The 26,694-nt window shown below is 35.6% G+C and overlaps 1 protein-coding gene across 1 annotated transcript; it reads left to right on the forward strand.

Moving 5' to 3' along the window:
• The first annotated feature begins 9,950 nt into the window (after positions 1-9,950).
• On the forward strand, positions 9,951-26,443 carry LIPG (lipase G, endothelial type). The gene is made up of 10 exons (XM_053701101.1): positions 9,951-10,367; positions 18,689-18,882; positions 20,225-20,404; positions 20,656-20,767; positions 20,984-21,208; positions 22,107-22,349; positions 22,455-22,575; positions 22,804-23,025; positions 23,626-23,730; positions 24,164-26,443. Exons 1-10 carry the CDS (start codon positions 10,274-10,276, stop codon positions 24,174-24,176), a joined length of 1,509 nt encoding a protein of 502 aa, XP_053557076.1. The 5' UTR covers positions 9,951-10,273; the 3' UTR covers positions 24,177-26,443.
• Positions 26,444-26,694: the final 251 nt, after the last annotated feature.

Consider the following 26,694-nt stretch of genomic DNA (forward strand, 5'->3'; position numbering starts at 1 on the left):
ACTACGTTTGAAGAAAACTTTTAACGCGGGCAGGTTAGCGCACGTATTACAAGTTGAAAGTAAAATGTTAGCATGGGAGTTAAAGTTCGGGCCTATTAACTTCAGGAATGTGGATATCGCGACCATGTTAAGTTCTTCCTATAGACTTCAATGGAGCGTGCTGTTTGAAAAAAAAAAAAATAACACTTATCGTTTGCGCGCTAACCCAAGTTCATTAGACCTACAGCGCAAAACCCAAAGTGAGTTATGAATATTTTACATTACAATGTCCTTCACATAGAAAAAAATGTTTTTTTTTACTTTTAAATGTAAATTTATATATATATATATATATATATATATGTATTTCTATTTCATGTTTAAGGTATTTGGCTGGAAAGGGCTTAAAATTGGATATATATGTGTATGTATGTATATACATGTGTATCTATGTGTTTATATGTGTATATATGAATGTATAGCATTTTCCAGTCAAATACATTGTCATATACTATATACATAATTACCATTTTAATAAAATAATATTAATATTCATAGGAAAATATTTTATCAGAAAGTTCATATATGAGTATAATTCTTTATTTTAATGTGTTTACGGTGTGTTTGGTGAACAATTTTTTAACCCTTACACTTTACGCTAGTGCTCCAGTCCAATTTTGTTTGTGCTTGAGGTCGCCTGTTTACTTTCAACTTGTAACATGCTCGTTAGTTAGAGTGCCACTTGTAATAGCTCTTAGTAATTAATTGCTGACATAATGCATATGTATAAATATTAACATACAATGATTCCCAATAGTGGGTAGTAGACCCTCACGTAATTGCAAATTATTTTAGTTCTTGTACTAACACACTGCATTGCATGACATCGCTTACATTACAGCATATAACAATGTTTTCTTTTACAAACCAGCACTAATTGGGCCATTTATGCAGAATATGTTTATTGCCTTTGTAAAATAGATATAGTGAATGGAGACATAGAATACCTATTTGACAACTGTACACAGAAACCATGAATGCTGTGGAACTGCAGTAGTAAATCATATACAGCACAGACATTAAAGGGACAGTAAACACCAAAAATGTAATTGTTTAAAAAGATAGATAATCCCTTTATTTACCATTCCCCAGTTTTGCACAACCAACACTGGTATAGAAATATACTTTTTACCTCTGTAATTACCTTGTATCTAAGCTTCTGCAGGCTGCCTCCTTATCTCAGATCCTTTGACAGACTTGTATTTCATGCAATTAGTGCTGACTCATAAATAACTTCACGTGCATGTGCACAATATTATCTATACGAAACACATGAATGAACACCCTCTAGCTGTTTAAAATGCATTCACATTAGAGGCGGCCTCAAGGGCTTAAAGATTAGCATATGAGCCTACCTAGTATTAGCCTTCAACTAAAAATAACAAGAGAACAAAGCAAATTTTATAAAAAAAAAGTAGATTAGAAAGTTGTTTTAAATTGCATGCCCTATATGAATCATGAAAGTTTAATTTGGACTTTACTATCCCTTTAAAGGGACATTATGCATTAGAAAGAATCCACTATGTAACAAACAATTATGCATTTTGTTTAGTAAATCTCTCTTTTTTCTTACTATGGGCTAAATTAACAATGCATCGTGGTAATCCCCACTGCTCCAATTTGTATTTAATCTATCAATGATTGTGTATTTAAAATATTTTAAATTCCCACCATTACAACTTTAAAAATATTTTGGGACTGGTAAATCCCTATTTCTTTTTTCATCCATATTTTCAATGGATGTGAGTTGTTCGCATATATGTTCCCTCATTGGCCTCTCCAATTCATCTATATACTGTATCCCACATTTTCATTCTCGCATATATATCACATTTTTGTCAGTGCATCTAAAAGTCCCCTTAATATTGTATTATTTGCCTGTTGATTTAGAATTGAACGTTTTCCTCTTCTCTGAATTAGACATGTGCACACCGAAAAAAATTGTTTTGTTTCATTTTCATTAGTTAAAAAAATAATTTTGTTTCGGCAAATTAGTTAGGTTAAGTTAAATTGTTTTTCGGATTCATTCATTATTCATATTCATTATTCTATTTTAAAGTTTAGAATAGAATAATGAATATGAATAAAGAATGAATTCGAAAAATAATTTAACGTAACATAAGGAATATGCCGAAACAAAATTATCTAATTAGCTGGCTGAGCATCATGGGAAATGTAGTTCCAAAACCTCTGGATGGCCAAGTTTGAGGATGTCTGCTCTATCTGATAATTTTTCAGGGTTATTATTATTCTTTTTTTATAAAGCGCCAACAGATTCTGCAGCGCTGCCCATAGGTACAAGTATAAAGTACAATGGAAAAACAATACAGTAAAAGGAAAACATTTACAAATACAGGAGGAATTGAGGGCCCTATTCCCGTGGGAACTTACAATCTAGATGGGTAGGAGAATGGGAAACAGGAGGTGGGGACTGCAAAGGTGAGAATGATATTAGTGAGGAGATAGAGGGCAACTGTTAGTTAAGTGAAGTTAGTTTGTTAACTCTCTCCTCGGCATTAGACACACTTGCCCCTCTCCGACTGCGCAAAACATCACACCGTCAGTTACAGCCCTGGCACGTTCAGCAAACACGCTATTTGCAAAAATGCTCCTGTACTGCTGAGCGTGTCTGGGGGAAAACTCACTCTGAACCTGATTTCATACACTATAAGTTTATTCTTCATTCATACACTTCTGCCCTTCACTTAGCCAAGCAAACCTACTTCTCTTCTCTCATATCTACTCTTTCCTCAAACCCTAAACGACTCTTCTCCACCTGCTCCACCCACCCGTCTGTCTTTAGTGCTCAAGACCTGGCAGACTACTTTTTAAACAAATCACGTACTATCCAAAGCAACATTCTAACACCAACCTGCAATATTCCAACAACAGGCCCAGTTACTCCCTCTGCCACCCTCTGCATCTTCCATCCAGCCACTGAGAATGAAGTTCCTCCTACAGACCCTTAGCTCTTTTGGCCTCTGTGACACTGCTCTTTCCTGGATTCACTCCTATCTTTCTCACAGGTCTTTTTCTGTGTAATTTGCTGGCATCTCCTCCTCTCCAATGCCTCTATCTGTTGGAGTACCTCAAGGATCTGTTCTGGGTCCTCTACTCTTCTCCATTTATACTTCTTCGCTTGGTAAACTTATCAACAGTTATGGCTTTAAATATCACCTCTATGCTGATGACACCCAGATCTACATCTCCACCCCTGCTCTCTCTCCCTCTGTCCTTTCTCATGTCAGCGACTGCTTATCTGGTATTTCTTCCTGGATGGCCTTTCACCAACTAAAGATTAACATGTCCAAGACTGAGCTCTTTCTTATTCCCCCCTCAAGCTCTACGCCGACTTCTGACTTCTCTATCCCTGTTGACGGCATTACCATTTCCCCATCGCCCCAAGTCCGCTGCCTCGGAGTTACACTTGACTCAAATCTATCCTTCGTCCCCCATATCCAATCGCTTTCTACATCCTGTCGCAACCCTCTATGCAATATTTCCAAGATTCGCCTTTTTCTGAGCGCTAACACCACAAAGCAAATAATCCACTCCCTTGTTATTTGCCGACTTGACTACTGCAATAACCTTCTTACTGGCCTTCCTCTTTCCCACCTCTCCCCCCCTTCAATCCATTGTAAATGCCTCTGCCAAGCTGATCCACATTTCCTGATGTTCTGTATCTGCTGCACCTCTCTGTGATTCCCTTCATTGGCTCCCCATTCACAGCAGAATCAAATTCAAAATTCTCACCCTTACATACAAAGCTCTCACCAACGCCGCTCCCCTCTACCTATCCTCTCTAATAAACAAGTATACTCCAGCCCGCCCACTAAGATCCAACAATTACCTGCTCCTTGCATCCGTGACTATCACCTCCTCTCATGCTAGACTGCAGGACTTCTGTCGTGCAGCACCTACCCTCTGGAACACTCTCCCTCTAATCTTTCTTCCTTTAGATGCTCCCTGAAGACTTTTCTGTTCCGAGAAGCCTACCACCCAACTCAATAATAAATTAATTTCACTTACCTAATATTTCCCTCATCTAACTCTGCATTTACATCTTTCTCAGTCTTGCAGTCCTCACCTCCTGTTTCTCAACCTCCTACCCTTCTAGATTGCAAGTTCCCACGGGAATAGGGCCCTCAATTCCTCCTGTATGTGTTTGTAAATGTTGTCCTGTCTCTTACAAGTTTTATATCATTGTTTTATTTAAATGAATTGTATCCATGGACAGCGCTGCGGAATATGTTGGCGCTTCATAAATAAAGTATAATAATAATAATAATGAGTTGGGTGATAAGCTTCCCTGAACAAAAAGGTTTTTAGGGAACGTTTAAAGGAGGAGAGGTTAGGGGAATGTTTGACAGCTAATGGAAATGCGTTCCAGAGGGTTGGTGCCGCATGAGAGAAGTCCTCTAGTCTAGCATGAGAGGAGGTGATGGTAGAGGACTCAAGAAGCAGGTCATTGTTGGATCTTAGGGGGCGGGCTGGAGTATATTTGTTGATGAGTGAGGACAGGTAGGGTGGGGCAGCATTGGTGAGGGCTTTGTAGGTCAGGGTGAGAATTTTGAATTTAACTCTGCTGTGAATGGGGAGCCAGTGAAGGGACTCGCAGAGAGGTGCAGCAGAAACAGAGCGTCGAGAAAAGTGGATTGTATGTCCCTTTAAGCCACATTTTAGTACAGGGCACTGTTATATAAGTCTTCTGGTTTTTATCTAATAAGAAAATGTATATTGCTATAAAATACCATTATAGGCCAGCCATAATTTTTGTATGGTATACAAGGGAATTTCTTTTTTGTGCTTTATAGGGATGTAAAGCTTCTTTCATATACATACCCTAGCCATGGAAAGAAATTTTGTTGTAACATTAATTATATACCTGTGCATGGGAAGACTCAAACCCTAACCACAAGAAAAATGAGGAAGAAGGTATATATGTACTAAATACACATGTAATGCTGTCACCCGCTGATCAGTTAGAGGGAATACGCTGTTTGGCCAAATACCAAGCAATTACTAGTGCTGGTGTAACAGAAGCCCAGATTGATTGCAGATGTGCACTGCATCGTCTACTTAAAGGCTCTTTGAGAAGGTGAAATTTGCAAAAATGCAGACTTATGTGCTGTGTGTGTTTTGTGACGTTTGCTGCTTAAATATAAGATCTTTAGCAAACAGGCAACAGGCTGGGCCAAGATTAACCCATTTATAGTATTCTTGTACATAGAAAGTGGGTAATACTTGTAATATTACCAGCTAGAGTATTCATTTTAAAACCAAGTTCAGAATATAACCTTGGCAATTGTTTATAATATTATATATACATTGTTTTTATTTGGAAGTAAATTAAAGAAAAAGATATTTAATTAATCTCTCTCTCTCTCTATATAAATATATATATATATTTATACATACACACGCACAATAATAGTTTTCTTAATAGTTAAAGTGACAGTCTACTCCAAAAATGTTATTGTTTAAAAAGAAAGATAACTACCCATTCCAGAGGTTTGCATAACCAATACAGTTGTATAAATATAGTTTTTACCTCTGTGATTACCTTGTATCTAAGCCTCTACTGGCTGCCACCTTATTTCAGTTCTTTTGACAGACTTGCATTTTAGCCAATCGGTGCCCTCTCATAAGTAACTCCACTAGTGTGAGCACAAAGCTGTGAAAAAAACTGTCAAATGCATTCAGTTAAGAGGTGGCCTTTAAGAGCTTAGAAATTAGTATATGAGCCTAACTAGGTTTAACTTTCAACTAAGAATACCAAGAGAAAAAAGCAAATTTGATGATAAAAGTAAATTGGAAAGTTGTTTAAAATTACTTGACCTGTCTGAATCATGAAAGTTTAGTTTTGACTTTACTGTCCCTTTAATCGATTCATTCATGCAGTTAAAACCATTGCTCTAAAGGTGAGAATGTCCTTTTTTTGCTGGCAGGAAAGATATCAGATTTACAGTTTTGCACTGTTATAAACAATGTATCTTGCAATCCATAATCATTTGCTGTAAAATATTGAATATTATTCTAGTATTGGTTATAAAGAATGTTTAAAGAAAGACAGACTCTGTTGAATAGAAAGGTCAAAATTGAAATGTGCAAAAATGCTTCTAATTAGCTGTATTTATCAGTGGCATACACACATATGCTGAGTATCCCTTGCCCCAGCATTCAAACACCTCACTTTCTCAGAGTCAGCACTAGAGGTGTGCATTTTGCAGTTTCGTTCACTGACAAAGCAGAAGTTGGAGTCTGTTTTCGATATTCGGCTCTTTTCATAGCTGAATATCCTCTTGTTCAAGAGAAACTCTGGAATTGCACAGATCTTAGTGTGTTTCACTTGCACAAGTGGATATTCAGCTCTGAAAAAAACGCAGACTTCTGCCAAATGCACACCTCTACACCCCACCACCAGCACTCTGAGCAGGCAAGAATCCTGATCCTTTAGTCACACACAGCATATGTACGTATGCAGCCGAAACAGTAAAAACTTTTACTAGAAGCATTTTTGCTAATGGAAGTATGCTTTATAATTAAAATCAAAATGCATTCATTTTGCCCTTTCTAACCCTATAAGATTTTTACTGAGTCTGAGGAAATCCATATAGAATGTGCAGATGCCACAAACCATTTTGAGAGTTTACAACCTTCTAAACAATTCTGTTGCAGGCAATGGTGCCAAGGGCACTGGTGCTAGGTACAGCAGTGTGGAAGCCCAGGGGCAGTTCTCCGTACCTTGTGCCAACAAAAATATTTTGCATGCCAATATAAGCCATTATTCAGTTATAGTAGCACTAACTTTAGTTGCCAGGTGATGTCACATCTAGATACAGAACTATTTATGCAAATGCAAAATTATCATCTGTATTTTTTATCCAGGAAAAGGAGGCATGACTAAGGGGCCGATTTATCAAGCCCTATTTGGAGCTTGATGCCCCCTGAAGGCTCGCCGGAAACAGAAGTTATGAAGCAGCGGTCTAAAGACCGCTGCTCCATAACTTGTCCGCCTGCTCTGAGGCCGCGGACAGAAATCAACCCGATCGAATACGATTGGGTTGATTGACACCCCTTGCTAGCGGCCACGAATCTGCAGGGGGCAGCATTGCAATGATAAATGCCGACAGCATATGCTGTCAGCATTTATCGATGTGCAGCGGACATGATGCGCTACATTGTATCATGTCTGCTCGCACTATGTTAAATATACCCCTATGTGTACAGCTGCCTTGTTGGAAAGCAAAAAAAAACCTTCTCACTAGTATGCTAGTTAGAAACATGACAGCAATGTGCACACTGAGCAACATTTTTCTTTTTTCTTTCTTTCATTTAATATATTTACACTGTACATAACAATAACCTGTTTTTGCTGGGTCACAGCACAGAGTATTTAATTAACAAATCACAGAAATATAAAAAAATATATTTTGGAATAAGAATGGTAACAGAGAAATGACCAGAATGCTTTGATATAAAATTATGATGGGGGCAGGGTTTTTTAGAGTGCACATGAGGAAACGTCTCTCCCCGTCCCACAAAGTGGCCTGATGTGTAACTGAGTGTGGTGAGGTGTCTACTTGCCCGCCTCCTGCTGAGGTTACTGGCGGTCATAGCTATAGCTGCTACTCAATTCAGTCTCCAGCACATAAAAGTATTCAAACTAGGATTACACTCCGCAGGCTAATCCCTTTCCCTGCCCAGAATTTTATGGTATTACTTCTTTGTAATTATATTTAAAGAGCAATTCATTTTCTGAAAGGAATGATTCCCCTGTTAGATAGCACCTTATTACTAGCCTGTAGGACAGCACAGATTATATATACAGAATTCAGGTGATGACTGTAATCCTTTTATATATTTACCATGCACAGTGTTCTCTACAGAACACTGTCTGATTTCACTGACCACCCGGCTAAAGTTTAAGCCAATATTAAGTTAAAGTTAGCTAATATTAATATTTTTAATGTATTTTGTGCACAAAGTATCATTAAATCAATGTATGTTAAACTATCAATTAGTTTGTGCTATAAATGGCTTAAATAACATTTATTTTGTGACTCACTTGATGCTATTAAATTATTTTGCCTTCAGCATTGAATAAAATAATATTTTATTATACTTTATAACCCATTTTCCAGTTTTGCATAACTAACATTGTTATATTAATATACCTTTTACCTCTGTGATTACCTTCTATCTAAGCCTCTTCTGACAGCCCCCTGATCACATGACTTTTTATTTATTATCTATTGACTTGCATTTTAGACAATTAGTTCTGTGTTGTGCACAACTTTACAGAAGTGAGCACAATGTTATCTATATGGCTCATACTAGTTGTCTCCTGATTTATAAAGCTAATAAAACTGTATGTGATAAAAAGCTGTCTGTAGTGGATTAGAAACAAGCAGAGATGTTGTCAGGTTTAAATGTTATAAAGTGTATTAATATAACAATGTTGTAAAGTATGTTATAAAGTGTATTAATATAACAATGTTGTAAAGTATGTTATAAAGTGTATTAATATAACAATGTTGTGCAAAGCTGGGTAATGGATAGTAAAGATCTTGCCTATCTTTTTAATCAATAACAATTTTGGTGTTGACTGTCCCTTTAACATAAAAAGCAGTGACAGATAATTATGTCATATTTATGTTTGGTTTTTGACCTTGTTAAGCATTCTTTCTTTCTCTCTCTCTAAATTTAATCTGTCTGACTTTCTACCTATCTGTATCTATCATATGTTGTGTTTTTCCCAAGTAAGCATGTGGATAATATTTTCCAAGATATGTTGCCTGGCTGTGTGTTTTGTCATAGTGACATATGTCCTACTCCGAGCTGACCTGCATATTGAATAGGTTATTCTGTTTGTTTTGTGTAGTGTTTGTATTGACTGATGTATTGACGTTTGTTTCCACTCGTCTCTAAGTGACAAGATTATATTATTATGATTATTGTTGTTATTTTTATTTAAAATAGATTTAGCTACTGATTAAATTATGGCAACAGGTCATTGTTTTCTAAGTAAATAATATATTTATGTTATCTTTTATTAATTACTGTTATTACTAATAATAATAGCAACAATTCATTTGTCTAGTGAATTAAGATGACAGATCACAGATTTTTTTTTTTCTAACAAAGAAAAAATAGATTTTATTTCCCTGTATCAGTTATTACTCATAAAATCAATTATAATTTTCTTTCATTGTAAAAGTTACCTAGCTATTAAATAATCCAGGGGACAATTCCTACAGAATTTATATTAATTTAAATAGACTGATTATATATATATATATACACACACACACACACTATTATTTTTAAATATTACATTAAAACATACAACACAGCCCAGTGTATATTGTCCTTTCAAAATTTATAGATCTCAGTAATCTGAGTTAGAGAGTAAATTTAGATTTTGTACCATAAGGAATTGCAATCATTGCTTTAATTACTAATGCTGTGACATTCAATTGCAACCTGGTCTGTTTCAACAGAGATTTCTTTAAAAAAAAAAAAGTTTAGCTCTTTAAAATTCCGCAGAGCATAAGATAAAAAATATGAGTGATCCATAGTTCTACATATCCATAAATCTTTATATGCTAAGTGCAGGTCCATTGCTGACCTTAGTAAAATATTTAAATCTTTGACCTCAGCAGTCGAGCTGACATTGACAGTAGAGATGAAATTTACTCTATGCAGTTTGAGAAATCAGATCCTCAGACTGATGTCACACTGCATTTTCCATGTGGTCTCTTGTAGCATCTACTTTACACCTCCATCAAGTTGCATAGAGATAGCTGTAGTGCATCTATTTGATGGAAAAAAACTAACTCTTGTCTGATATTGCACTTACTGAACAGACAAAAACTCCTTATGCTTCTATAACGCACATAGGTGTGTAATGCTTTCCATTCAATTTCAGGCTGGCCACGCCCACATCCCTGGGCGTGAGGGAGGTGTGACCAATCACAAACCAAGAATTTGCTTAACTGCATCTGCCGATGCCTCACATGACCCTTTTCTACACTTTTATCTACAACTTTCTTACCCAAGCGCTATTCTCTGACAGAACCCAGCAGCAGCTGGTGGCATTTTTTTTATTATCCATCCCATCTGTGCTGTATTATTATTATAATTTATTTTCAAAGAGAGGAATTACATTTGTATTTTAAACCCAATTCCAAATAATTTGTTTTAGCTTGTTTGCATTTGGTGTGTGCAAGCAATGAAACTGTTTATTGGGATTTTGTGGATATGTTTAGTGATTGCTGTGTCCCCAGGAGATTGTTCAAGCCTGGCAGAAGAAGGATTGTTAAAAGGTATGATTTGTTTCATTCATTGCACATGGGCTAATTTGCACTAGCAGCAAAGTGTGGATGGTTTAATATTAACAAAGTATAATATCAATTACATGTTTTATTACAGAATATTGTGTATATTTTATTAATTATAATTGCTTTGAGATTTTTTTTTTTTAAGATACCACTGACCTAGGGACCTGTGAATTGTTACAGCATCCAATTGCCTAAACAATACAGAACCTTCATGTGTTTGTTATTGCAATAGGAGAGGCTGTTAGTTTAGCTACAGATCAGTGTAGATCCTGATCATAATATACTTTATTATACTTTATCCTCTTGTGCTGCAGAATTCATTTATTCCCAATAAAACCACTTACTGCTGATACTGGGAAATGTAGTAGAACTATGCACGTGGCAGCATTTATATCCGGGATGGTTTGTAGCGCGATTCCTTTGTAATGAAAATAAATATAGAGCAAACGTTGGGAGAGAATGCGCCATTGTACCTTTAAAAAGGATTTATTTTACAAAATGAGACTGAATGGAAAGAAGTGGGTTGTGAAGAGCAATGGTATTGAATGAACTACTTTAGTATAGGATGGGGCAGCAACTCATTAAAGGGACATGAAGCACACATTGTTTCAGGATTCAGAGAGAGCATGCAAATTTAAAGGGATAGGAAAGACATTTTTTTGTGAATCAGTGTACAGTACAATTTAAAAAAAAAAAAAAAAAAAAAGTTTCCAAGGTTGTTTTTTTGTTGTTGAAGAGATACTTATGTTGGTGTCTGCAGCACTACATGACAGAGCTGCTTCTAGTGCTCTTGCAAATGGATAAAAAATGCTGCCATATAGTCAACCAGACATGTGCACGCTCCTTAGCTTACATTCCAGCTTTTCAACGAAAGATACCAAGAGAACAAATAAAATGTGATAATAGAAGTCAATTAGCGTTGTTTAAAATTGTATGCTCTGAATTATGAAAGAAACTGGGTTTCATTTCCCTTTAAAACCCTTTCCAATTTACTTCTATTATCCAATTTGTTTTATTCTCTTGGTATCCTTTGTTGAAAAGCATACCTAGGTAGGCTCAGGAGGTGCTGATTGGTGGCTGCACATATATGCCTCCGTGTTATTGGCTCACCCATGTGCATTATTGTTTCTACAGCAAATATACCAAGAGAATGAAGTAAATGTATAAAATTGTATGTTCTGAATCATGAAAGGGAAAAAAAATATAGGTTTCATGTCCCTTTAAGCAGCAATGTAAAACAGGACTCTGGCAGGAAAGAATATAAACATGTGGGTGATATAAAACCAGGTTTAGATTGTCCCAATCATATGCAAACCTAATGGCCAAGGCAGTGGAAATACCATGATCACAAGAACAAATTGCTTCTGTACCACACATGCCAGTTCTGCAATGCTACTTTGACACCCAGTCTGTAATTTACATTTTGTGTTGGATGCATAAGCAAACCATCATCATATAATTGCATAGATGCAGCTGTCTGACATTGACTCTGCAACAAAGAAGACTCAGCTTGTCTATTGTGTGCTTGATAAGGTCTGTAGTATGCACATGCCTAGGAAAGCATTCATTTACATAATGAGCTATTAGTCATATGGCACTAGATGCAATATGTTTAATATTTTCACTGTCCCCCTCTTTGTAAGTTGACAGAAGAAGGTACCAAAAGATTAACAAGCATGTGATTTCCATGATGTTGTAATTGAATGTTCTTACAATGCTGAGCTTTGTTACCAACAACCTATTATTAAAACAATTGGGTCATTAACCCTTTAAGGACACAGCTTTCAGTTTGCTCAATTGTTTTATGACGGAAAAATTCCGTCATATGTCCTTAAGAGGTTAATTATCTCCTTGTTTGGCCTTCCTGGCTTGTAACCTATTTAGGAAACTTGATTCTATGCTGGTTTGATCCGTAGGTTACACAACAAACCCAACATCTTACCATACATTGCAATATAGTTGGCATAGCCAACTCTTAAAGGGGTAGTCCTACTTGAAAAATGTTTATTGTTTAAAAAGATAGATAATGCCCTTATTACCCATCCCCCAGTTTTGCATAACCAGCACTGTTATATAAATAAACTTTTTGCATCTGTGATTACCTTGTATCTAAGCCTTGTCCCCTTATCTCAGTGTTTTTTACAAGCTTGCATTTTAGCTAATAAGTGCTGTCATTCATAACTCAACAGGAGTAAGCATAATGTTATCTGTATAGCACACATGAACTAGCACTGTCTGGCTGTGAAAAACGAATAAAATGCACTAAGAGGTAGTAAAGACACCCTCTATCTTTTTAAACAATACAACATTTCAAGTAGACTGTCCCTTTTTAATATTCATCTATGATTAGCAGGATGTTGGATTAGATTATTCCCTACGATTTTCAGCCTTATTTGAATTTGAGAGGTTTTCTTTGCACCTACAAAGGCACACCTACCTGCTTCCACACCCATACTCCAAAACCATTTGTTCCTCAATCATAAATGTGTTTAGTAATAGGTTAGAGATCATTGTGTGTGTATATGTTTTTTTTTTTTTTTTTTTTTTTTTTCTTTCATACAAAGAAAATTTTAACACATCTGAAAAAGTCTCTTGAATGTTCAGATGAGGCTATCAAGAAGTACTTTGATTCTGTGCATCTGTTCCCTGGGACCTTAAAGTGAAGGTAAAGTTAATGGGTCTGCTACAAATAAATGAATATATCATGCAAAATAAATAGCATGTTCATTCATCAATACTTCGATCTTTCAATATTACCTTACATATCTTTTATAATCTGCTCCGATTCTGCTATCCTAAAATCAACCCGTTTTTTTTTTTTTTTTTCTAAACAACGATCACGTTGTTTAGATAGCCAATTGATTCTTTGGCCGTTAGGCGGCCGTCAATTGACGTCATCAGGGGATGGTTAATTATGCGCATGCTCAACTATTTGTATTGTCTACTTGCAATGCGAGCGCGTCCATTAACGATTAACGCATGCGCAATGGTGACAGAGAATTTAGAATGCGCATGCGCGGTTATTAGACGCTCGATGTGCACGAGCTTAGTTTACACGTATAGAGCGGGTGGGACCGCTCTATACGTCAAAGTATCAGAAACCCGGAAATGCTGTATGGGAGGAGATTCTGATGGCTACGATAAGAAAAATGTAGGTAGATAAATACGGTCAAAAATAAGTTTATTTAAAAAAAACCATAGCGACTGCATTGGAGATTGTAAAAGGATTATACATATCCATTTTTAATGAAAAAACTTTACCTTCACTTTAATGTTCAACTCCCATGTAAAATGATTGCTTATTTAGATCAGGAACATAAAAATTAAAATAAAATATAGGTTTTGAAACATTCTATTTTAGATAAGATAAAATCAGATCCCTTTTAGTTAAAATGCATTGTATCAATTCAGAAGATGTGTCCCATAACTAGGGTGTTGGGTACATTTCAGTATAAAATCATGTAACATAATAATCAAATTAAATACCCCTGGTAAGAGATTCCAATTAACTAGTTACTAAATAATAAATGAGCTAAGCTGTCAGTTGTAATCCCTGGTATGTCACAATATCTTTGACAGATCCAGATAAATTATTCAGGGCGACAAACAGGGCTTCTAGATAGATATCAGAATGGAATTAATACCCTGGATTCTAACTGTCCCTTTTCACAACCACTTTTAGATCCTGGAGTCTCTCAAACCTTAACCTAATTACATTTGGGACATTTACCAATGAAATGTGCCCCTTCACCTCTGTTGTAAAGAGACCAACTAGTTTGTGCGCCTTTCACTTCTGCCTTAAAGGGACAGTCTAGTCAAAACTAAACTTTCATGATTCAGATAGGGCATGCAATTTTAAACAACTTTCCAATTTACTTTTATCATCAAATTTGCTTTGTTCCCTTGGTGGTATTTTTGAAAAGCTAAACCTAGCTAGGTTCAAACTGATTTCAGTTGAAAACCGCCTCCTAGCTCAGAGCATTTTGAAAGTTTTTCACAGTTAGACTGTGCTAGTTCACATGTGTCATATAGATAACATTGTGCTCACTCCCGTGAAGTTATTTAGGAGTCTTCACTGATTGACTACACTGCATGTCTGTCAAAGGCACTTAGATAAGGAGGCTGTCTGGAAAGGCTTAGATACAAGGTAATCACAGAGGTAAAAAGTGTATTAATATAACTGTGTTGGTTATGCAAAAACAGGGAATGGGTAATAAAGGGATTATCTATCTTTTTAAATAAGAAAAATTTTGGTGTAGACTGTCCCTTTAAATAAACTGTTACAGTTGCTGCTAATTTGTTACAATCCACATTCCATAGAAATTATAACTACAGCATATACCAGACTTTGCCTATAGCATATACCAGACCTTGCCTACAGCATATACCAGACCTTGCCTACAGCATATACCAGACCTTGCCTACAGCATATACCAGACCTTGCCTACAGCATATACCAGACCTTGCCTACAGCATATACCAGACCTTGCCTACAGCATATACCAGACCTTGCCTACAGCATATACCAGACCTTGCCTACAGCATATACCAGACCTTGCCTACAGCATATACCAGACTTTGCCTATAGCATATACCAGACCTTGCCTACAGCATATACCAGACCTTGCCTACAGCATATACCAGACCTTGCCTACAGCATATACCAGACCTTGCCTACAGCATATACCAGACCTTGCCTACAGCATATACCAGACCTTGCCTACAGCATATACCAGACCTTGCCTACAGCATATACCAGACCTTGCCTACAGCATATACCAGACCTTGCCTACAGCATATACCAGACCTTGCCTACAGCATATACCAGACCTTGCCTACAGCATATACCAGACCTTGCCTACAGCATATACCAGACCTTGCCTACAGCATATACCAGACCTTGCCTACAGCATATACCAGACCTTGCCTACAGCATATACCAGACCTTGCCTACAGCATATACCAGACCTTGCCTACAGCATATACCAGACCTTGCCTACAGCATATACCAGACCTTGCCTACAGCATATACCAGACCTTGCCTACAGCATATACCAGACCTTGCCTACAGCATATACCAGACCTTGCCTACAGCATATACCAGACCTTGCCTACAGCATATACCAGACCTTGCCTACAGCATATACCAGACCTTGCCTACAGCATATACCAGACCTTGCCTACAGCATATACCAGACCTTGCCTACAGCATATACCAGACCTTGCCTACAGCATATACCAGACCTTGCCTACAGCATATACCAGACCTTGCCTACAGCATATACCAGACCTTGCCTACAGCATATACCAGACCTTGCCTACAGCATATACCAGACTTTGCCTACAGCATATACCAGACTTTGCCTACAGCATATACCAGACCTTGCCTACAGCATATACCAGACTTTGCCTATAGCATATACCAGACCTTGCCTACAGCATTTGTGTAGTGGTCTTTGACTTTTCTGCTGCTTTTGACCTGTGACCCTCTTGTTCAGGTAACTATTTTGACCTCACATCACTCTCTCCATATCTAATGATCCTTTGGGGGTTTCTCTTTCATGTAGATCTATCCTTCTGTTAATTGCTAAAAGAAAACAGACCAGCACTTTCAGAAAGAAATTGAAGTACAACTACCCAAATCACCATTATCCTCAAACATTTTCATTAGTGTTCCACATCTGCCTGACACATTTCTTGCATGAAATAATAATTTTTTTTTTTTTTTTTTTTTTAAAGGTGCAGTAAACACATTTTAGCAAGACATTTCTGTTGTGTTATAAAATAACATTAGCCAAGTCTAAAAGCCTTAAAAACAAATTAACATCCCTTTTACAGCAGTTGTATTTCAATAGCCGAGCCCCACCCACAATTTGAATTATTTTGAACAGCCAATCTGGGCTTAGTTAGTAAAAAAAAAAAAAAAAAAATGCATTGCTTTGAAAAACCCAATTAGGGGCGTGTCTATCTAGCAGGGTTGGCCTTGAGAAATCATCAGGGTGCATTTCAAGTTCTGATAATTAGAAATGGCTGATTTTTCGTAGCTAAATCATATGAAAAGGGGGTAAAATAAATAATGAAGATATATTGCAGAGTTGCTTTATTATGCATTACTAAACATTTTATATAAACATCTGAGTCTCAGTGATCATTATTTAAGTTCCTTATTTGCTGTAACAAAACCAATCCCTGCCCAAGACTATTCATTTGAGGCAAACAAAAAGATTAAACGCCATATTTGTGCCACATATAAACTGAGCTTATTTCCTTGTCTTCCAGTGGACTTATGCAACCTTCTCCTCTCCATATTAACTGCCCCACAAACTTCACCCTCTTTCCTACTCTCACGGTTTATCTGCTGCTTTACAATAGCTCACAACATTCTCCAATGTTCCTAAATGACTTAAAGGGACACTAAACCCCAAATGTTTACTTTCATGATTCAGACAGAGAATACAATTATAAACAACATTCCAATGCACTTCTATTATCTAAATTGCTTCATTCTTTAGATATTCTTTAAAGAAATATCAATGCACATGGAGAGCCAATCATACAATAGATATGCCTTTCAACAAAGGATATCAAGAAAATGAAGCAAATTCGATAATAGAAGTAAAATAGAAAGTTATTTAAAATTGCATATTCTTTCTAAATCACAAAACCAAAAAATTGGGTTTCATGTCCCTTTTAAAGGGACATGGAACCCAAAAAAATTCTTTCTTGATTCAGATATAACCTACAATTTTCGAATGTACTTCTATTATCAAATTTCTTGTTTTTTTTTTTTGTTATCCTTTGTTGAAAAGCAGGAAGGTAGGCTCAGGAGTGTGCATGTATCTGCATCACTATATGGCAGAAGTTTTGCAACAGTTATATATTACCGCACTATTTCCTGTCATGTTCACGCTACCTATCTAGATATCTCTTCAACAAAGAATAACATGAGAAAGAGAAGCAAATTTGATAATAGAAGTAATTTGGAAACCTTTTTTTTTAAAATGTCATTCTCTATCTAAATCATGAATTTAAATGTATCATGTCCCCTTTTAAAGGGGCATTAACATTATTTATGTATACACAGACATTATGAAAAAAAAAAAAAAATCTGCCTACATAATCACTTTCTCTTTAAAAAAAAAAAAAAAGTAATGTTGGGAGCAAGGTTAGGTAAAGCAGTTCATGGACACACCCTTGAGTGTTTATCTCCTTATGCTGTGTCCAATAATTGGCCACTGATCAAAGCAATCACAGTGTAGTATGTTATGCAAATTACCTTATTTAAACAACTAGGATATTTCCTCATTTCTACCATGAGTAAGGGGAGCCAATCCTTTCAAATAGGAATGTAGCTTATTTAGTTTTATTGTCATGTGGTAATCATTTGTACACTGCATTCTTCTAATGAAGGTAAGTGATGAAACTTGTGTTTTATAACAAAATCTACAGTTTCACGCAATCTCGGCAGGGTTATTGGCCCCTATTTTAAAACTGTTGTATGCGTTCTGCTTCCTGGTTTTGTATGTAGTATTGTCGCTGGTGAAAGGTACATGACCTTAGTCATGTGATCACTTCAGCTCGCCAGGTATTTGAACTGGTAAAATGCAGAATATAAACGGATGTATATTACAAATGCTGCATAACTTGTCTTAGCTGGTGAATAGTGCATGAGACAGGCACAATTCTCTTTTTCTTATGGTACGGCCCAGCTGTTGTACACCTGTTACTGCTTGATTTTAGAACGAACAGCCTCTCATACTTTTCTTCTACCACTTCAATGTCAAAAATGCAATGTTTTTCTTTTGACATTGGTTTTGTCATTGCAATGTTTCTATAGATGGAACTTCTAATTTACTTCTGTTATCAAATTTTTCTTTGTTCTTTTGGTATACTTTGTTGAAAAGCAGAGTGCTAAATACAGGAGCGTGTACATATATGCAGCACTATATAGCAAAATTGTTATACCTTTGCAAGGGCACCTACTCCAGATGTGCTTGCACCTACCTAGGGATCTATTCAATAAAGAATACCATGAGAACAAAGCACATTTGATAATAGAAGTAAATTGGGCACTTTTTTTGTTTAATTGTATGTTGTGTCTGAATCACAAAAGAAACACTGTGGGTTTTACGTCCTTTTTAACCTTTTAAATATTGAAGTTCTGCACAGAATTCTAAGCTAAACCTATGAGTTCACCAGGATCCATAGTTTGATAATTTTGACATTTTGTTCTTTTATATGAAGGTTTGTAACAAAGCAGCAAAGATATTCTGACCATTTACCAAATGTAAACTGTGTTTTTGCAGATGACACCATTGCCAATTTGCTGAAGGATGAGAATAGTGTGCCCAATGTGAAGAAACCTCAAGTGAGATTTATTGTGGACTTTTCTGCCAACCCTGAAGAAGGTTGTAATCTCTCTACAGAGCAAGATGGCTGCTTGGATAATTGTCACTACAATTCATCTGCAAAAACGTTCTTTGTTATCCATGGATGGACAGTAAGTAAATATAGAAGTAAAACCTGTTTCTCTATATGCCAAACAAAAAAGCCTTTTCACATCATGCAATGCTTAAAGGGATAGTAAAAGTCCAAATTAAACTTTCATGATTCAGATGCCATGTAATTTTAAACAACTTTCTAATTTTAATTTTATCATCAAATTTGCTTAGTTGAAAGCTCAACCTAGGTAGACTTATATGCTAATTTCTAGGCCCTTTGAGGCCGTCTCTTATCTAAATGCATTTGACAGTTTTTCACAGCTAGAGGGCGTTAGTTCATGTGTTTCATATAAATAACATTGTGCTCATGCACATGGCGTTATTTAGGAGTCAGCACTAATTGCCTGAAGTGCAAGTCTATCAAAAGAACTGAAGTAAAGGGGCAGTTTGCAGAGACTTAGATACAAGGTAATTACAGAGGTAAAAGTATATTTATGTAACCGTGTTGGTTATGCAAAACCAGGGAATGGTAAATAAAGGGATTATCTATATTTTTTTTTTATTATTTTAAAACAGCATTTTTGGTGTTTACTATCCCTTTAACATGTATATAGTGTAATGACGCAAATAATAAATACCAGTGGTAATAATGTTTACAGCTACACTTCCTCTTTTCTTATTAAACCGGATACTGGCAATAATTATTTCCCAATAAAATATTTGTTATACCCAAATCTATAGCAATGGTTCTATGATGCAATGTAAATGATTTATAATGAATGTAGTGTTTTTGCCTAGACATGGAATTACTTTTTTGTTTTAACATTGGGTGTGATCCCAGCTTTTTTTTTTTTTTTAATTGGGGTTTTGGATTTTGAATGCTGGAGATGCTTTGTCTTTGTTGGCGCAAGAGCCAGAACTACTAATGTGCCAATAAAGCAAGTCTTGACTTATTTAAAAAAATAAAAGTTTGAAGCCTCCAACACTCGCAAGTAGTTAACAATAAATAAAATAAAAAATCTCCAGTGATTGATTAAACACATTCACTTTCACACTACTCTCCTGTCCTTTAGTGAAGGAGCTCAAATTAATAACATGAATAAATGAGAATGTAGAGGCAAATGCCACTGATTGGCTAACAAAACGCTTGGACTCAACAGCTTGTGCTTGGCCAAGCATTTTATTAGCCAATAGTTATGCTCAGATGATCCATGATCAGACCGGATCTCTAGCCTCAAGGGGTGCTAACATACCAGTATTTGATACCTCTGCTCAAGTGACCTTTATCAAAGTTATCAGGATCAACTCCTCTCCACACAGATTCTGTACTTTGATTCCAAATGACTTAATGTAAAGCTTAAGTCTGCACACCCTTACCATGTCCATCCTGTTTTTCTCTAGATGAGTGGGCTTTTCGAGAGCTGGTTGCACAGTTTAGTAGTTGCATTACATGAGAGGGAGAAGGACGCCAACATCATAGTGGTTGACTGGATGTCACTAGCTCATCAACTTTACCCTGATGCAGTGAATCATACGAAGGTTGTTGGAAAGCACATTGCACAACTCCTTGATTGGTTACAGGTGAGGCTTATTTGTGTCTAATATTTTATTTATGTAGCATAAAGCTTGTAGAACACCTCTTAATATACATACAGTTCTGTATAGAGTTGATTAGTGGTTTAAAATTATTTTTAGGATATCAAGCCATAAATGGTTTTTATACTTGTTAATTACATAAATTTAGCAGAATAAAGTAGAGAATTCTGATTTTTCTAATGGTTTCCTGATCTGGAGTACATAGTTTAAAGACATTTTGTATTTAAAATTCACAGGAAAGGGGAAATATATCTCTTGAAAATGTTCATCTTATCGGCTACAGTCTCGGAGCACATGTTGCAGGTTATGCTGGGAATTATGTCAATGGAACAGTTGGACGCATTACAGGTGAGTTCTTGTCACAAACATTTCATCTGGTATCATTCTAAAGTTGATTATAACCATGGCTAATATGTAGCATGTGTCAACTTTTATACTGACTTACGGATTTTTTACAAAAAACCCTTCTGTTTTAATTATTATCAGGTATTTGTAGAGCGTCAACAGATTCCCCAGCGATAATAGCAAAACTAAACAATACATTTGTTGTCGTGATTGTTCTAGGTTTGGATCCAGCAGGGCCAATGTTTGAAGGTGTGGAACCTCATAAACGCCTCTCACCAGATGATGCAAATTTTGTTGATGTACTCCATACCTATACCAGGGGAGCCTTAGGTGTCAGCATTGGGATTCAGATGCCCATAGGCCATATTGATATTTACCCCAATGGGGGAGATTATCAACCTGGTTGTGCCTTATCTGATGTCCTAGGTGCATTAGCATATGGAAGTAAGTGTGTGTTTTTTTTTGTGTGTTTTTTTTTCTGAAATGTGGTCAACATTCAAAGTAATGTCTTTATAATTTTCTAAAACAAACAGACACTCTGCTGTCATTTTTTGTGCAGAAAAAGTCATGGCAGCCGCATTTTAATGCCTATGCTATTAAATGTGTGTGTACATGTTGCACACAACCTTTTACCTATCATCAAGACCATATTTGCATGTAAATGTGTGATGTTTACGTAAAGACATTCTACTAGACCAGGGTTCTTCAAACCACGGGTCTGAACCATTATTGAGTCGAAACACCATGTTTACTGGGTCGCGACTTGTGTGTGTTATTACCTTTTTACAACACTTTCATGTTTGACTACAATCAGGAATAAAGTATGTATCTTGTTGTATATTACTTCAGTCACAAAAGGTATGCAGTGGTATCATGGCACCGGGTCTTGGGAAAAAGTTTAAAGAACCCTGTACTAGTCAGTCAAGAGTTTAAAACCTCTCTGCAGAATTATTTGATTTAGTCTTGTCTGGAAGAAAACAATATAAATCCATAGCAGTATGGATTTGAGCAATGTTCTAATATAAATGCATTTATAAAATAGTCATCTATCATATATTCCTTATGCTTATATTGCCAGTTACAGTATATGCCTGCCTGCCTGTGGTTTGATCATATGCATCTATTATTCATTGACTCTCAAATATAGGCACATGTGTCAAAGGTGCAGTTTTTAACGGGCAATACTGTATAACCTGTTTATATTAAATGTTGCTTAAAAACAACCCCAGCATACTTCGCACTAAAATGTCCCTTTTTAATTTCTCCATTTAATTTTTATATTTATATTCCATGTGTGAAGTTGGATCTTCACTTACGGGGTTTCATATTTTCTTTTTTTCAGGCATTGGGGATGTAGTGAAGTGTGAACATGAAAGATCAGTTCAGTTGTTTGTGGATTCCCTTATTAACCAGGACAAAGAGAGCTTTGCGTTCCAGTGCACAGATTCCACTCGCTTTAAGAGAGGAATCTGTCTGAGCTGCAGGAAGAACCGTTGCAATTCTATTGGCTACAACTCTAAGAAGACAAGAAGCAAAAGAAACGTCAAGATGTACCTAAAGACCAGGGCACAAATGCCTTATAAAGGTGAGCGAGGGGATGAAACTGTATCGTTACTGTATAATGTCTGCATCTGAATTTCATCAAATTGCCAGCTATTCCTCTGTGCTAAAGTCTTCCCCTTTCTTACAGTTTTTCACTATCAGCTGAAAATGCACATCTTCAAGTACCAGGACTCTATGGAAAATGAGCCCACATTTTCTGTTGCTCTTCTAGGAACTAACAATGACTCTATACCTCTTTCACTAGCAATGTGAGTATCTCATTACAATATATATGGGGTTTCTAGTTACCGGGACTATGGGGTTGGCTTTATATTGTGCACTATGTCAGGTGTATCTAGAAGCTCCAAATTTAAAATTCTGTGCTAAAAAAAACCCCCAAAGAAACTCCCCCTATAAGAAATGTAGTGTATTTGGTAACATTTGCTTTTGACTGAAGCTTAGCCATGTTTATTTATACTTTCTTTTAACTCTTGCAGCCCCGATAGGATTGGCTACAACTTTACAAACACATTCCTGGTGTATACAGAGAACGATATTGGGGATATTTTGAAAATAAAGCTGAAGTGGGAAGGTGTTACACAGAGCTGGTACTCGTGGTGGAGTTCTTTCCAGAATTATTACTCCTCCAAGAATGATGTCTCTGAACGGGAACTGCATGTCCGACGTATACGTGTGAAGTCCGGGGAAACCCAGCAAAAGTAAGTTAAGATGATTATTTATTTTTTTAATTGTATTTATTTATTTTTTCCTCTGAGTATGATTATGCTTCTGAGAATTCTGGTATGCACCTATAGTTCTTTACTTGAATAGTACTGGTGAAGTCTGATACACAAAAAAAAAAACTATACATAAATATGATGGTGGAACTCCAGCATCTGACAGTAGAACAAACAAAATTTAGACCAATACAAATTTCAGAGGTATTTTACAGAATATACTCTATATTGCAAGATTGGTATTAAATGGCAACACGGTAAGGAAAAATATTGTCATACTTCTAAAAGGACAGCAGCAAAGCATGGTGCGCAGTGTTTTGTTTTGTAGAGAGTCTAAAAGCGGTTTCAATTTAAACCGTAATTAATGCAGCAATATCAGTGGTGTGCTAAAGCTCATTGGCTGTTAGATGCTTATTGGCTGATAGGTGCTTCCTGATAATTTTGACCATTAGTACTTATTTAAATTATATTATTATACTATAAGAAAGAATTGATAGAATTGATGCAGTTCAACATGAATTACTTGTTCACTTGTGTTTTTTTAAAAATGTTAATTTTTTTGTTTTTACTTTTCTTTCGTAGGCTTACGTTCTGTCTAGAAAATCTAAAAGAGTCTCTTATAAAACCTGGGGGTGAACTTGAGTTTGTCAAATGTAGAGATGGCTGGGAACTCAAGAGGCATAAGAGGTAAGAATGTAATGTTTTAATCTAGTTTATAAGGCTATTCTTGTTTTTTTGGAGGTTTATATTAATAAGATATTGTAAGACTTCTTTATATGACTGGGTATAGCACAAACAAAATGAATGTGTGTTTATAGCTAAGGATTTGCTCTAGAGCTGTAACATTTTCAGCACGGATGGTAATTGGCTGCACATGCACTTACTGTTTCTGATTGGCTCACGCATTGTAATCTGTTGCTGTTCCAATGCTGGACTTTTTTGTGTTTAACTACTTTTAAGGGATTTAAGCATATAGTTAAAATTTAAGTGTTTTTAGTTTTATTTTTTCCATTAGAATATGAATGTATCTTTAAATACTATGGCTACTATTGGCTTCCATTTTCTTGTTTTATTAACGTGAAGAGCTTTACTTATGTCGTCTTCTTTCTTGTTCCCACAGAGTGAGCTTATAACGTGACTGGTTATCATCTCAGTCTGACATCACATGGATAAAAGTTACGACCAAATGCTTGTGAACTTAAGTTGTGCAGAAAGTGTTGCCTCCTAAATCTGAGGCCTAAACTGCTTGTCTAACTGTAGAACTGAGGCACTTCATTTACAAACTGCCGGGTTAACCTGTAATTAACTATTAGCAGATGGATTCAAGACCTTATAACACCCTTTACAAACACCTGTTAACCCTTTGGTGAAATTCCTGTCGGTTTACAGCTATGGTCCTCTTCCTAGATTAATTTATTTATGTAGTGAATGTCTAAAATGTAAATGGATGCCATTTTGAGGGCGTGTTATGTCATTGTGGTAACAGAAATTATTTGTCTACTATGTAGAAGGGATTCCTCTGAGCGCAGAGCACTTATTATAGGGAAAACTGACCTCTAAAATGTTGTCAACTCATCCCTTTATTTACATCAGGCAAAATCTGCTTATTTTTCTTATTACATTCTTCAGATCTTCTTGCTCCTTTTTACAATTATAGCTAAAAAGTACAAGTTTAAAATATGTATAAACCCTTTGCATAACAATATTTGTATTTAGTTTAGTTAGTCTACTGCTGTTTTCAAACATATAACATTGTCAGTATTTAATTTTATGGGCTTTCTCCATTTTGTTTGGAATGTATCCAGCACATGCCATACTGCTGCTCTGCAATAGCTATTTCCAGCAACTGCCAGTGATATTTCAATACTTGTGAAACATCATTGTGAGGATTTTATTGCACTGACTTATGTCTCATGTCTAAGCTGCTATTAACATATGGTCTAAGAAAATCCAACCTACAAGAGCATTTTGTATAAAATTTCACATTATCCTTAAAATTCTGTATTTTAAAATAGATCTGATTTCAATCTGCTTAAAGGCAGAAATATACAGTACTAAATCTTGTTTATCTCCTGTGTTATTTAGTTTTAATAAATCAAAACCTTTTTTTTCCCAAGACTTTTTGAGTGAAGTCCATACAACGGACTAGATCATATTCCAGTTGTAAATTTAACTAGTAGTAAGCACACCAATATTCACAGGGGATTTGTTTTTATCCCATCAGTTAATATGCTCTAAACCAGTATTGACTTAAAACCAATTTCTGGTACGAAAGGACCTTTTTCTTGGAATATACTACTTTTTATACTGGCACATTTTTTAAAATGTTTTATCAATGAAGAAAGTTATTTGTAAACTTACATGACCTTTTGGTTTATTCTGTATATGTCTTTTTGAAGTTTTAGAAATGAGCTTTGTTAAAGTTCTACAGAGTTTGTATGTTTAAACTGACCTGAAACCCACTTTTTTTTCTTTTTTTTTCTTTCATGATTCAAAAAGAGCATGTCATTTTAAACAACTTTTCACTTTACTTGTATTATCTAAATTGCTTCATTCACTTGATATCATTTGTTGAAAAGGATATCTAAATAGGCTTGGGTTTCATGTCCCTTTAAACACTAAACAGAAACTCTCTTAATATCCTGGCATTTAGTTTCCTGTTTTGTGTTAACCAATGGAAGAAACAAATTTTTTTTTTTTTTTATAAATCTAAAATAAATTATGAAAAAAAGGCTAAAAATCATTGTAATGTTAAAAAGAGACCAGAAGATTTTGTTTTATGTAAAAAGGGACATTTGTGGCAGAGGCTGCTGCTAAACCATTCATTTAGACTAATCTGGAGTATATCTGATGCATAAGGACTTATTGTTTGAGTATTGCCCTTTTTAACCTCTTAAGGACATATGACGGAATTTTTCCATCATAAAACAATTGAGCAAACTGAAAGCTGTGTCCTTAAAGGGTTAAACAGCTTGCTGATCACTAGACAATGGTCAGTACGAGGGGATAGATTCTACTGGATTTTTGTAACTTTTCTCTTATGGGTCAGATATCACAATGAAAAGATCTCTTTTTAATGAATGGGAATGTTTGCTGCAAATCCAAAATATGTGCAGTTTTCCCCTTGACCAGGTAAAGTTTATGAATGGGCCTTAACCAATTAATTTAGTTTTTTTTTTTTTTATTTTTTTTTTTTTTTTATTATTTTAATTGGTCAAAAGGCTTTATATATATATATATATAATGTCTCTGAAATGTCATCTGTTACTAAATGTGATATTTATGCCTGTATGTGTATAAAGAATGTTGTATGTGTGCTTTATTTATTGCAATTTGTAAATGAGATTATTTTGTAATAGTTTTTTTTGGAAAAACAAAAATAAAGAACTAAATTTCAGAATTGGTGTTTTTTTTTTTTTTAATATAAGTAGTGGGTAACAGATTTCTAATGAAAGACTGATTACTAAAACTCCAAAATGTTACTTTTTTTTTTTTTTTTTTTTTTTTTTTTTCCTTTCTTGATCCAGTGAATGCTCCAGAGTGGAGTTCTGTGCTTTTTAGGTGCATTGTTAGAATTCAGCAATTTATTGCTGTAATAGAAAAAAATTACATTGCAAAATGTGATTCAAATTTATTTTAAACTGTTAACAA

This window comes from Bombina bombina, chromosome 2, assembly GCF_027579735.1.
Source record: "Bombina bombina isolate aBomBom1 chromosome 2, aBomBom1.pri, whole genome shotgun sequence".
In the NCBI taxonomy this organism is placed as follows: domain Eukaryota; kingdom Metazoa; phylum Chordata; class Amphibia; order Anura; family Bombinatoridae; genus Bombina; species Bombina bombina.

What these genes read in the sequence shown, in the direction of transcription:
- LIPG (XM_053701101.1), top strand. Translation starts at nt 10,274, where the DNA reads ATGAAACTGTTTATTGGGATTTTGTGGATATGTTTAGTGATTGCTGTG. An exon ending in TTGTTATCCATGGATGGACA is followed by an intron (nt 18,883 to 20,224) that starts GTAAGTAAATAT and finishes GTTTTTCTCTAG; the next exon opens with ATGAGTGGGCTTTTCGAGAG. An exon ending in AACAGTTGGACGCATTACAG is followed by an intron (nt 20,768 to 20,983) that starts GTGAGTTCTTGT and finishes TGATTGTTCTAG; the next exon opens with GTTTGGATCCAGCAGGGCCA.